The 13,052-nt window shown below is 35.6% G+C and overlaps 1 protein-coding gene across 1 annotated transcript in view; it reads left to right on the top strand.

Annotated features, from left to right (window-relative positions):
- Window positions 1-13,052, top strand: part of CSPP1 (centrosome and spindle pole associated protein 1) — a 67,255-nt gene that overhangs the window by 28,432 nt on the left and 25,771 nt on the right. Inside the window, exons 12-18 of the mRNA XM_009276649.2 lie at window positions 1,032-1,089; window positions 4,301-4,473; window positions 5,152-5,270; window positions 6,879-6,957; window positions 7,295-7,415; window positions 9,311-9,458; window positions 12,516-12,668. Of these exons, the coding sequence (XP_009274924.1) occupies window positions 1,032-1,089; window positions 4,301-4,473; window positions 5,152-5,270; window positions 6,879-6,957; window positions 7,295-7,415; window positions 9,311-9,458; window positions 12,516-12,668 (851 nt within the window). The remainder of the gene's footprint in view (window positions 1-1,031; window positions 1,090-4,300; window positions 4,474-5,151; window positions 5,271-6,878; window positions 6,958-7,294; window positions 7,416-9,310; window positions 9,459-12,515; window positions 12,669-13,052) is intronic.

Below are 13,052 nucleotides of genomic sequence, written 5' to 3'. Positions count from 1 at the left end.
TCCTCATAAGACTTGTTCTCCAGACCCTTCACCAGCCTCGTTGCCCTTCTCTGGACACGCTCCAGCACCTCGACGTCCTTCTTGTAGTGAGGGGCCCAAAACTGAACACAGTATTCGAGGTGCGGCCTCACCAGTGCCGAGTACAGGGGCACGATCACTTCCAGCTAGCTAGGTAATATTGCATCCAACTAAACTCATTGGCATGAGAGCTTTAGTTTTTAATAAACAAATTCACCAGCTTTCAATGGAACAAAGGAAAAACCAGATTTTTTTCATTTAAAAAAAATTTTTTTTAGTTTCTTAAGGGTAAAGAAGCTCTAACTGAAGTTATCTTTTTTGCTGGTAGAGGAGTGTCTAATTACTTTGCAAAGTTGAAAATGAAGCTTGTTTTGTTTTCCAATTTAGGAAAGTAACCATTCAGTTTCAAAGCACTTGACCATCTGGCTTATGCAGAATAATAAAATAAAAATTTCTTGCTTACCTATTAGTAGCTGCCTGCTGAATGGTAATATCGATACATAAAAACACACAGTGATATTAGTGAATGGATAAGGAATTAAAAATAGGTTACTGTTGACAGTTTCACTGTGATGAAAAATTGTACATGCTGAACAAGCCTGAGCCCTGAAATTACAATATAGTACTTACTGCTGTACTTTTGAATCATTCATTTCAATATGTTTATTATAAAATTCTTGCTGTAACATGACTAAAGATCAATTTTTAAGAAATGTCCTGAAAAGCTGTAGTAAAAAGCAATGCGGTGGTTTGTCCTTTTATGGTAGTTGGATTTTTATTAGGCTGAATAGATGATAGCCAGATACTTCTTGAGAGTTCTGTTTATTTACAAAGAATATACAGTGTCCTTCTTCCCTGACTCGAGAAGAAATCAAGTGGAATCATGTCTTCTGTTATCCTGTATTTTCAGAGTGATTTTAAATACAGAGTTGTGATGTCATTTGAAAGAATGAATACAGTTGTTACTGCTTTCTGATTTGATCCTTTTTTTTTCTTTTTTAAAACAAAAACAGTGAGAAGGAACTTGAGCTCTCAGTTGCTGCTTCTGGAGCTCGAGACCCAGAAAAGAAGGTGAGGAACTTGGATTTTCTTTCACCTATATAGACTTTTTTTAGTACATGTACACTGTGGTTGCTCAGTCACAAAACTCTGTAGGGCTTTTATAGAATGATAAATGTTGTGTTTTTTTCTAATAGGGCATTAGCATAGAATAAAATCGAAGCCAAGGATGATAAGGCTGTAACTTATTACATATGCTTTCAGCTTAAGAGAAAAATATTTTCACGGAAGTTATCGAACATACTCTTTTGCTGTGACCAAGTGCCAATTTTGTACAAGCAGTGCGTATCATAGAAAAAATACTTGGCATCCAGTGGTAGCCTGTACATGCACACATTAGTAACCTTTCCTTGGGAATGTAAAGTATGCTGCAAAAAGTTTTTGCTCTTTTTCAATTAAAAAAAAAATCCAGTTGTTTTGCAGCTGAGTTGATCTCATTGTAGCAATTTTTAATTTCAAATTTGTAATTCTTTTTTAAACTATCAAATGTAGTGTTCAGGATTACAGGCATTTTTCTAGGATTTTGTAAAAAGCAAGATGTTAATATTATGTGGCTTGTAAGACTTAATGCAGAGTTACTACTGTCTCCACTTCCTTGGTAAGGTGATTATTGTACTAAGAATTTTGATTAGCTTATATGAAAGAGTAGATTGTCAGCACTAGTAACATTAGTAGCAGACTGATTGTCACAGAACTAGTATGATTTGCATGTGTGTTTGCTAAGTGCCTGAAGCCATTGCATCTTGGGTGCAGTAGAGATCTGCTGTTGGAGATGTAGGATGGGTAACTTTCTCAAGCAGGAATAAACTGGTTATTAATTTAACTGGTTACCAGTTTAAATTATCAACAGTGCTGTTTTTTGGGGGAGGCTACAACACAGAAAGAAACTTGTGCCATTTCTGGAGAGTTCAGCAGAGGTGAAAGGAGCTCTTATTTTCTAGAAAATGAAGATGAATCAATGTAAGATGCTGTTAGTCAGCATGTGAGGCAGGAGACTGAGAATGCACGTAGATAGGCAACGCAGCTGAATCAAAATTCTTACTCCTAAATGGGGAGGGAGAACACTGACAAGTGGTCTGGGTGCACGTTCCTGCCCTTTCTGCTTAAAGTATCTGTGGTGCTTGTTTGATCCCTTTCGTGAACTGATTCAGCTTGGTTAGCTGGCAAAAATCTGAATCTTTTTTGCTGCTTTAGTTGGCTTAGAGAGGTCAGTTGGCTAATCAGGGATTCAGATGGTTAAAGGGAGAGGGATGGAGTGTACAGCTGGGAGCCAGGCAGGAAAAGAGGAAAAACTGAGCAGAGGATGCCGGCTCTTTTGGCACAGCAGGCTGTAAGGTCAGCGTAAACAGTTTTGTCTAATCAAAGCTGACTAGGCAGAAGCATGCTGTGCTGAAGCACTCTATATACCATAAGCATCTCAGAGACTGAAAAGTGCCTGTTGTAGGAACAAAATTATATCCAGAGCAAGTGCAGGGCACGTATAATGTTTTAAAACCATTAATTTAGCTGAAAGCCTTCAATTAAGTAGAATTGCTACATTCATTAAGCAGCAGTCACTGTTAGCTTTAGATTGCCTCTTGGGGAGGGATTCTAATTAGGTGGATTTCTTGATTAATTACAGGTTGGTTAAATAGCAATGCCTGATTAAGAATCTATAAATGTAGACTGTTGTATATACTGCTTGTTTAAAAGAAAACAATGCCCAGGATGAACTAAGTACCATAGTCACATCTGAAATTAACTACAGACCTGAAATCTGGGGCACTTAGGGAACAGTTCACATCAAATTTGTTAGTGAGAAAGGTTGTTTTAAATGTTTTCCTGCTCAAGACACTGGATTTGAAAAGACAAGTTAAAAAAAAAAAAAAAGTCTGTGGACTGCTTTATAATTTTCAATTGCTGTAGCTCATCTATTATCTAATTTTGTATTCACATCTAGAAATTTGAAGTTAAATGTTATAAACAAATATTCATGTCTAGTAGATTTTGTGAATTTTAATCTTAGTGCTGTAGTTTATGATTGGTGAGTACTAACTGCCTTGTATATACTGTCTTGCAGCTAAGTGATGAGGAGGTAAAGATTTAATATTTTGCTGAAATACTTCCATATTGTAGGGTATATGGTTTGCTGTTAGATATTTAGCTGGTTGCTGGTATTACTTTCTCTGAATGCATGTTAATTGAAGCACTATAATGTTAGGACCACTAAATTCAGAAAAAAAAAAAAATGTGTTATACAATGTATGAATTTTTTCTGGTCTTCTATTATATTGATTCATTTCAAGAAATATTAACATATTTATGCATAGCAACTGGTATAAGGGCTTTCTGGGTGTGATAGGATAGTTCTGAAACTAACTGACTTGCATGCCTTTGCATTACTTGCATGTTGCCTTTTGACTTTTTTCTGAGGCTGCCAGTTATCAATAAACATTTGAACTTCAAAAAAAAAAAAACCACACCCACCACAAAATTTTGTAATTGTTGTGGTTGCAAAAGCTAATAAAATCAAAGGAACCCCAAAAAGGAAATAACAGTATTGCAAGGAAATGTTTATTGGAAAAAGTCTCAGTGTGTGTTTGTTTTTGTTTTTACTGATTATTTTTTCTGAGGCTGCCAGTTATCAATAAACATTTGAACTTCAAAAAAAAAAAAACCACACCCACCACAAAATTTTGTAATTGTTGTGGTTGCAAAAGCTAATAAAATCAAAGGAACCCCAAAAAGGAAATAACAGTATTGCAAGGAAATGTTTATTGGAAAAAGTCTCAGTGTGTGTTTGTTTTTGTTTTTACTGATTATTAGCTATTTTAGGGGTTTTTTTGGGGGTGTATTTTAGAAACTTTTCCTATGCATAATATGATAACACTATCAGTGTAAGACACTGGTGGTTGTAGATAACCTGTACTACAGGTTATTTACTGTGTAAATACTCTTTTTTTTTTTTTCTCCTGGATAATAACTAGAACCATACACTTCCTGAAACCTGCCACAGAGGCTGGATTTTGTAAATCTGTGATAAACATGCTGGATTTCCTTGTAGTATTAGATTTTCAGTAATTCCTTGGGAGAAAAAAATGCAATTACTAGAAATTTTGAACAGCTAGTTGGGACCCAGTGAAGTGGTTAACACAGCCTAAATGGAGGTTCAGAATATTTCCTAGTAATAACAAAGTAACTGCTTTTTTTCTCTCTTTTTCTATTCCCCCCCCCCCCTCCCCAGCCAAATAGATTGAAGCAGTTTGGCTTGACAGCAAGAGCTTCTGAAGAGAAAGTACCTCCTGAAAGGCCTAGGGTGGCTTTCCAGACTCCGGTGCCCATCCCTTCAGCCTCTCCAGTGAATGAAGACTTTCACAGGGGCCTAGCCAGCACTCTTGGTGAAATAGCAGCTCCCAGGTGGTTCACCATCATGTTCATTTTCCATGTTAAATAAGCTTGGTGCTAAGCATGTTATTACTACTTAGTGGTTGTTTGTGTAGGATAAGAGTCGTGCTGTAGAAATGACGTCCATGGCTGTAATATGGAACGGTGTTGCAAGAGTGCCATATTTTTAGCAGTGTCCATATAGTTAGAAGGCTGGTATGGCACGAATTTGGCCCCTATCAATTAAGCGATCTCCCAGGGCTAAGCTCAGGAATGCAGCGTAGGCAAGGACAGCTTCAGCTAGACACTGTGGTTGCGACTAAACTGTTTTGGGAGAGAGGAGCTTTAGGCCACTTGCCCTTTGACCAGAGACTAATCCTTGGCTTGTTTTAGTTACTGTTACTGATGTAACCAGTAAGTATCATTAACTGAACCAGTTAAAGAAGGCATGCTTGTTTTATGTTCTTTAGATCTCTGAAATAGTATGGGTTCATGTACTGCTCCCTAAGGGAAGGTTAATTTCCTACTGAGGCTTATTGTATCTTGTTCCTGCATGGCACTAATGAGAGGTCTTAGGCTGAGCTAAATCTAGAGTTATCCTACAGTGAATTCTCTCTCTCTCTCTTTTTTTTCGCCTTTCTTTCTTCTTTTGATGATCTCTCTTTTCAGTTGTACAACAAAACAAAAAATTGTGTTCTTTTTTTCTTTGAGGCTTGCACCGATGCCGCCACCTCCACCACCAGTTTTGACAGACAACTATAGAACGCCTTATGATGACGCATATTACTTTTATGGGGTTAGGAATCCTTTGGATCCCAATCTTGCGTATTGTAAGTTGATGATTTTAGGTGGATTGGTTGGTAGAGTGATTCAGATGACTGCTTTTCATCTAGTTAAATGATGAATAATGTAGGACTAGTAACAGGAATTTAAACCCATTTTTTAGATGTGTATTGAATGAAAAGTAGGCTTTTTTTCAATACTGGTTTTGAATGAAGTTGTTTTCTCCAACTGCAAAAGAGGCTATGGCTTCCAGACATCTTGTTCATCGCTTGAACAAGCTCTAGTCTTGGCTACTTAGCCATTACTCCTCCCAGATAATTTTCTTTATAGTTTTGATAATCAAACCTTTATTTTCTAAAATTGCTTAAATCATATTATAATTGATTACATGTTTAGGTGTTATTACAATTTCAGATATAATTTTAGATATTTTTAAAGGAACTGTATGAAGAAATCAAACTTTTTAAGAATTCCTTCTACCCTTTGACTGCTTCATGATGATTTCACAAGTGAAACAACTGTGATGTGTGTGGGGAGGGACTGGATTGTGTGTTGTTTGTTTTTTTCTTTTTTTCTTTAGAGGAAAACCAGAAATACTTTAAAAAAATCGTTGTGCTACCTTCGTAGAAAAGTTAAAGGAGAAAAAACCTTATAATAATAACAACTACTCTTTTACTGGTTGATTTGAATGAGATTTGTATCCACTGGGGAATTTCAGGAATGTTAGAGATTTAAGAGCAAAAGTTTTTAGATTTGTTTTTTTATCTCCAGTGTAAATTTCTCCCTATCTTGAAATGTAATATCTTATGGTTTGAGAAAGATGATAATTTTTTTAAATTGTTTTTTGTTTTTTTTTTTTTTTAGTTCCAGGCACCTTTTTTACCTTTTCTTTGTAATCTTATTTTCAGACCACAGTTTTAACTCACAGTAGTTTTTGGGTTTTTTTGGGTTTGTTTGGTGTGGGGTTTTTTTTGGTGTTTTATTCTGGTGTTTTGTTGTTTGTTCGGGTTTTTTACCCTTGTATCAATATAACCTCTAGGGTAAGATGACTTACAGTTTAGAGTATTAAATAAACTAATACTTCAAATTCACATACGAGAGTTAGGTTGTCTTCAAGCTTGTTGTCACAAACTGGAATATTACTAGTGCTTAAAATTGAAAGTGTGAAATTGTTTTAGAGATGCATCTTACTGTCTTGAACACAAGCAGTAGTGTGCACAGTAATTTCAAGCCCTGCTGTGGCAGAGTGCTGCAGGTCCTATTTCAGTAAGGGTGTAGATGCCAAATGTACTGCATTTCTGCAGGAGGCAAAGGGGCTCTCCTCATAATAGAGGACACATTTGGAAAGCATGAAGACAAGTGTTACATTAAGCGAGTTATTTCTTCTTGTTAGTTCATTGTAGAATATGTTAATGAAGACATTTGTAAATTTTAAAGGGATTTAGTTGAATTTAAGAAATAGATTTGTACCTTGGCATTATATTTCTTGCTTTAGCGGGCATTAAGGATTAGTGAAGTTTGTTATAGAAGTTGAGAGTCCTGTTTGTAATTCTGCAGTCACAGAGTTTGGGCAGTGAGCTCTGTTCTTTTAGGTAATGGCAAATGTTTCTATCTGAGCATTCAAAATTTAAAATAGTATTTTTTTTACTGTGTAGATGGTACAGGTATGATGGGAATGCAACCCACACCTAATCTGGATCTTCCTTTAGGCCAAGCCCCGGTAGAGCAATCTGTGTAAGTATTATCTGTATTCATATTCTTTGTTTGTATTTATCTGTATTGATAAATACGCTTTTCATGTTGGGAATATTTTGCTGACAACAGATATGCCTTTGAAATAAAGTGTGTTAAAGACAACTCTTCAAACTTCTAATTAAGAATTTCTAGCTAAACAATAATTCAGTGAACTCCTATTTTTATATGGATTTATGAAAATGTTTGAGATTATAAACTTCCAGGCTGTGGAAAACAACAGCTCTTAAATATTTCAGGCAGGGATTTTTTTTTTAAACCCCCCCCCCGCCCCGTCCTTGTGATGTTTTCCTTTTATGTGTGTGGTTTTCTAATTCAGAAGTAACATTGGACAGAGGAATACAGGAGACAGACAAAGAAGCATAGGATTATTTTCTGAAGAAAAACCAAAGCCTTCCAAAGAGGCAACATTATCTTATCAACAAGAATTACAACAGCAGGTACTGAGCGATAAAGCTTCTGATGCTTTCTTCTTTTACTTTTTAACATATATTGGTTGTAACTGTAGTACTCTTTCAAACATATTTATTTAGTTTACAAGTAAAAAGCTTTCTTAACTCTCCCTCCCTTCATCACTTTCTTCCTCCCATTCCTCTGACCCTGCTTTAGCTCATTTTAGCTCTTCAGGTGGACAGTAAGCGCTCCAATTTTTTTGTCCGAGGCAGAGAGAATGTTAAGACTGACAGCAAACAGATTAGTTCCAGGCATGGAGTTTTATATAATTATTTTCATAAACATAAGAACCTGCATCTTTAAAGCAATGAGTTGTATTGCTCTGATATTCCTATTGAAAGATTGCTTTTGAGCATTATTGCTATAATTATTAGAAACACTCTAATTTCAATAAGTTCTTCATGATTATTTGGATCCTAATTCAAAATCTTCCCTAATGTTTACTTCCAGTGTGTTTGTAGGTGGTGTCTTATCTCTTTTCAGCTTCCTTTTTGATAGACTAGACAAAATTCGTCTCTCCTGTCTTCCAGTAGATGTCCTAGTCCCCTACTCATTTTAGTGGCCTTTTGCTGCTGCACCTTGTGGGAGTTTATATTCATAAAATGTATTTGACCATGATAAGACATGTTATTTCAGAAGAGATTTTGCTAGAACCCAGTTCAGTGGCACTAACGTTTTTCTTATCTTATTCTTCTTTATGTATTTCTTCAGTGGAGGTAAATAATTGCTATAAAAATATTTTAGTTCTAATTATGATTGTGCATAGGGATAAAGGAGAGGCTGCCAATCAAGGTCAAATTAAGAATAAAATAGACATTTAGGAATAGTGTCTGATATTGCACTTACACTTCTCTGAAGGCATTTTCTAACTATAGTCTGAAGAAGTAAATGTTATCTTGCCATATGAGAGACTGCACAATTTGACATAAAAGTCTAATAAACGTGGCACGATACAGTCTTTCAAAGTTGTTATGCTGCTTATGGTTGAAAGTGAACAGAAGGTATTCTGCTTTTTTTTCCTATAGACAAACCTGACTGACCATTTTTGTAAACAGGTGAAGGGGCTAGCTGCGTCTTTGTGTTGACTCATTATCTCTCTTAAGAAATTTTCTGCCTACTTGATGAAGGGAAATGTTCATCTAATGCACAGAAGAAACAAACTTAAGAAAAATACATTAATAGATTTCAGCTACATAAATAGTAGCTGATGTTTTAAAAGCTTTGAATAGAAGATGGGACTTTTTTTTAACAGCTGTTCTCTTTGTAAATGCTACATTAAGATATTAGGATACTTAGTCATATAAATTTAACCTGATTTTGAAGAAAAGGAAGAACAAACCATATGAACAGTTCTGTGTTATTTGCATAGATCATCCTGTATTACTGCAGAAAACTATTTCATGAATGTTATAGAATTGTGTAGCATTCTATTAACGCATTCATTGTTAGGAGTCTTTCTCTCATGTCATCTCTAGTCTAAGTTTTGGTTAAACAAAATATACCAGGTTGAGAGAAGCTAGTGCTGTAGTATTGTAGAATTTTGCCTGTTTAGTTTTCAGGCAGTATAAACTTCTGTATCAAAGATTCAAAGATATGGGACTTTTGATCTACTGCAAGTGTCAGATGTGAACATTTCTGGAACTTGGAAGTCTTACAAGGTGTATCTGCATGTTTCTCTGTGTTTATGCACAACTGGACGTGCATGTTTTGACAACAGTATTCAATGCACTGCCTGCAGTATAGGCAGTGAAATGTTTGCGATTTGCTTGATGTAGATGGGGGGAATGGGTAATGATAGCATTCAGCTTGCTCCATTAACTTTTTATTAAAATTATACTTAATGTGACATTTTTATGCAACTGACTGGTTGGTTTGGGTTTAGATAAGAGAGAGAGAGGAACGACGCAGACAAGAGAGAGAGGAGAAGGAACGCTACGAAGCCAAGTTAGAAGCAGAAATGAGGAATTACAACCCCTGGGGAAAAGGTGGTGGCGGTGCTCCTCTCAGAGATGCAAAAGGAAATCTGATAAGTATGTTTGCCAAAATTATGGGTTGTCTTTTCAAGATTGTTTTCTTGCTCTCGTAAGGACTCTGTTCAGATATGCTATTCCTTGTTTTGTAACACTGGTAGCCCTTTATTGACAAATAGATGTACTTGTTTCAAGCAGATGCACTCTAGGAATATTTAAGTGAGTAATTATTTTGATTTCTAGAGAATCATTCGAAGAGTACAATTTGAACAAAATGGGAAACACAGGATATGTCAACTATATGTGAAGACACAATGCAATGGTAAAGGGAGAAGGAGGAAAACAAGCTGTTAGAAACATATGCAATACAAATGTGCTAAGGTCTGTTGTGAAGACTTTTATTTAAACATTTTCCAGGAACAGGGTTTTTTTATTGTTTTTCTTTTTTAAAATAAATTCTAGGCTTAGAAAGCTCTACTTGCGACATGGAAAATGAAGCATGTTTATTCAATGCACTGCCTGCAGTATAGGCAGTGAAATGTTTGCGATTTGCTTGATGTAGATGGGGGGAATGGGTAATGATAGCATTCAGCTTGCTCCATTAACTTTTTATTAAAATTATACTTAATGTGACATTTTTATGCAACTGACTGGTTGGTTTGGGTTTAGATAAGAGAGAGAGAGGAACGACGCAGACAAGAGAGAGAGGAGAAGGAACGCTACGAAGCCAAGTTAGAAGCAGAAATGAGGAATTACAACCCCTGGGGAAAAGGTGGTGGCGGTGCTCCTCTCAGAGATGCAAAAGGAAATCTGATAAGTATGTTTGCCAAAATTATGGGTTGTCTTTTCAAGATTGTTTTCTTGCTCTCGTAAGGACTCTGTTCAGATATGCTATTCCTTGTTTTGTAACACTGGTAGCCCTTTATTGACAAATAGATGTACTTGTTTCAAGCAGATGCACTCTAGGAATATTTAAGTGAGTAATTATTTTGATTTCTAGAGAATCATTCGAAGAGTACAATTTGAACAAAATGGGAAACACAGGATATGTCAACTATATGTGAAGACACAATGCAATGGTAAAGGGAGAAGGAGGAAAACAAGCTGTTAGAAACATATGCAATACAAATGTGCTAAGGTCTGTTGTGAAGACTTTTATTTAAACATTTTCCAGGAACAGGGTTTTTTTATTGTTTTTCTTTTTTAAAATAAATTCTAGGCTTAGAAAGCTCTACTTGCGACATGGAAAATGGAAGCATGTTTGAATAAAGCTAAGCAGAATATTTAAATTTCCCCAAGGAACACTGCTGGTAAATGGCTATATAAATAGCAGTCAGCAGTAATGTTTTTTTAAGGTTTATTTTTTTTGCAAGTGCTGTTTTATACTAGATGGGAGTAGTGAGATGAGAGATAGCTATGATCCGGGCAAGTTGTTTATCCACCCCTCCAGTAAATCAGAGATAGATGTAAGATTAAAACTCAAATTCCTGATCCTGGTTCCTAGTGAACCCTACAGGAATAGTTTACCTAAAATAAAAATAGTACTCAGTAGGCATGATTAGATTTGTATATTTCGAAATCTTGGCCTGTGCTAGCTCTCTTCATTCTTGCCTTTAGCATCTGAATGAGTGAGTTTTACAATTTTATAACGATTGATTTCTAATGTGAAACAAATTGATTTTCTTGTTATTGGAATATGATGCTGAATTCTGATCAGATTTTAAAAATATGTCTCCTGGTAATAAAATAGGAGGATTTTCAAAGCATGGAACACTTACTGGGGTAACAGTTTATATATAAATAATTAGTTTCAGTTTTATGACACCTGAGCAACATATGGCTAAATTTATAGTGTGGTTTGAGGGTAGGGGGTAAAGTTTAAATGCTTTTTAAAGATTGTGTACTCAAATAATAAGTTTAGAAGCTTGTGTTGAAGGTTCAAGCTTGTGTTTATCCCCAGACTGCCTAACTTTAGGCACTGCATTTGAGTGTCTGGCTTCTTTCTCTAAGCTTTACAATGGTGTGAGTAGAGTGGGTCAGGGGAAAATGTAGGGGTCTCATATTAGTCTAAGTTCTGCATATACCTGCTGAAAAGCTTATCTCCGTCCGTAAATGAAGAACCAAGAGAAAGAAGTTTCTTAGCCTGATTTCCTGAGTTACACATGTAAAGTTATTTTTCCCACCATAGTTTAGCAACATGATTGATAAGCTATGAGTCAAATGTCGTGAAACATAACGTGCTTTCTGCCATGTCTCTTTTTTTATGCAGTGTGACTTGTCTTTTTATCCCCTTGAAAATGTCTGTAAATAGCTTTTGAGACTGATGTATGCAAAGGCTGCTTTACAGAGAAGGATGCAATTTAAAGTTCTTGGAATCTGTGTGCTTAAATGACTACGGTAATTCATAATTATCAGAAACACTATTTAAAAAGATAATCTGAAAACTGTAGTACTTTTTCGTTTTGAAATGAGCCTTCTAGGTATAGTACGGTAACACTTCAAAATGAGCTGAAATTAACATCTTTGATCAGGATTTTTATGATAACTGAGAGGCACCATGTAAATTTTGGTAAAAATGTTGGATGGCATCGTTTTGCTTACATATAGAAGTCTGCACCTGGATTATTACTAAAGACATGAAGACCAAAATACACTTTAATGGTTCAATTGTGCTTATCGCCCTTAATAGTAATCAAATAGAGATTCAGTACTTAAGATACCAATACTAAACTCAAAAGTATTTTACAGCTTTAAGGAAATAGAAGAAGGGGTGGTTTCTAAATACATGCTTGTCAACACAGACTTGTCAGTCATTTTTGTTCTTTATTTTTCCATTTCATAGCATTTTTGGGCGGGGGAGAGGGGAGGTTTGCTGTGAAGAATTCCTGGCAAAAGAAAACCGACAAAATAAATCTTTTAATCAGTGAATTCCTAATAACTAGTATTTCACCTAGAGCTTCTATATTCTTGTCTTTGCTTAAGTTTTTTGTTCCCATAGTTGATATGCTCAGGAAAAGTGGAGTCTGCTCAAAAATCCCTGTATTTTTGAGAATCTATGGTGAACGTGCCTTTTATGAGAATAAAATATTATAAACGGTTATTTCCCCTTTCCTTTAGCGGACTTGAATATGATGCACAAGCAAAATGAAGATGCATATCATAATCCAGAGGCAAGACTATATGAAGATAAAAGGGCTATTGTATCTGTTGATCTAAGTTTGGCCTCCCCAAGACCTGAGAACACAGAAGCATCTACAAATAAAATAGCAGGTTTTTAAGAATACTGTATTACAGCTCTAACTATTTATAGGTCTTAGTGATCAAAATTCTCTAGTTTCTTTACTCCTTTCTAGTAGTCCTATGGTAGTGTTAGTGGTCTCTACCTGCGAAGCCAGTATCCTGCTTCTTTCCCAAACTTCTTCATTGCTGTCACTGTGTGCACTGAAAATGTATTTTCTTATCTGTCTTGTCAGTAATGATAACTAGTAACTGTTTTAGCACTGAGCAGACAGGATCAGTATATTAGTTTTCCGGGTTCAATGTTATCTAATCAAATCTTCATACATGTTTGTTCTACTCTTAAATAACACAGTAAAATACAACTGTATAGTAGGAGAGAAGATGGAAATAAAGGGAGGAGGAGGGTCTGCAGAT

The sequence above is a fragment of the Aptenodytes forsteri genome, unplaced genomic scaffold (assembly GCF_000699145.1).
Source record: "Aptenodytes forsteri isolate BGI_AS27 unplaced genomic scaffold, ASM69914v1 Scaffold411, whole genome shotgun sequence".
Lineage (NCBI taxonomy): Eukaryota > Metazoa > Chordata > Aves > Sphenisciformes > Spheniscidae > Aptenodytes > Aptenodytes forsteri.
The sequence above is the reverse complement of the archived record's forward strand: the minus strand, read 5'-3'. Positions and strand labels throughout refer to the sequence as shown.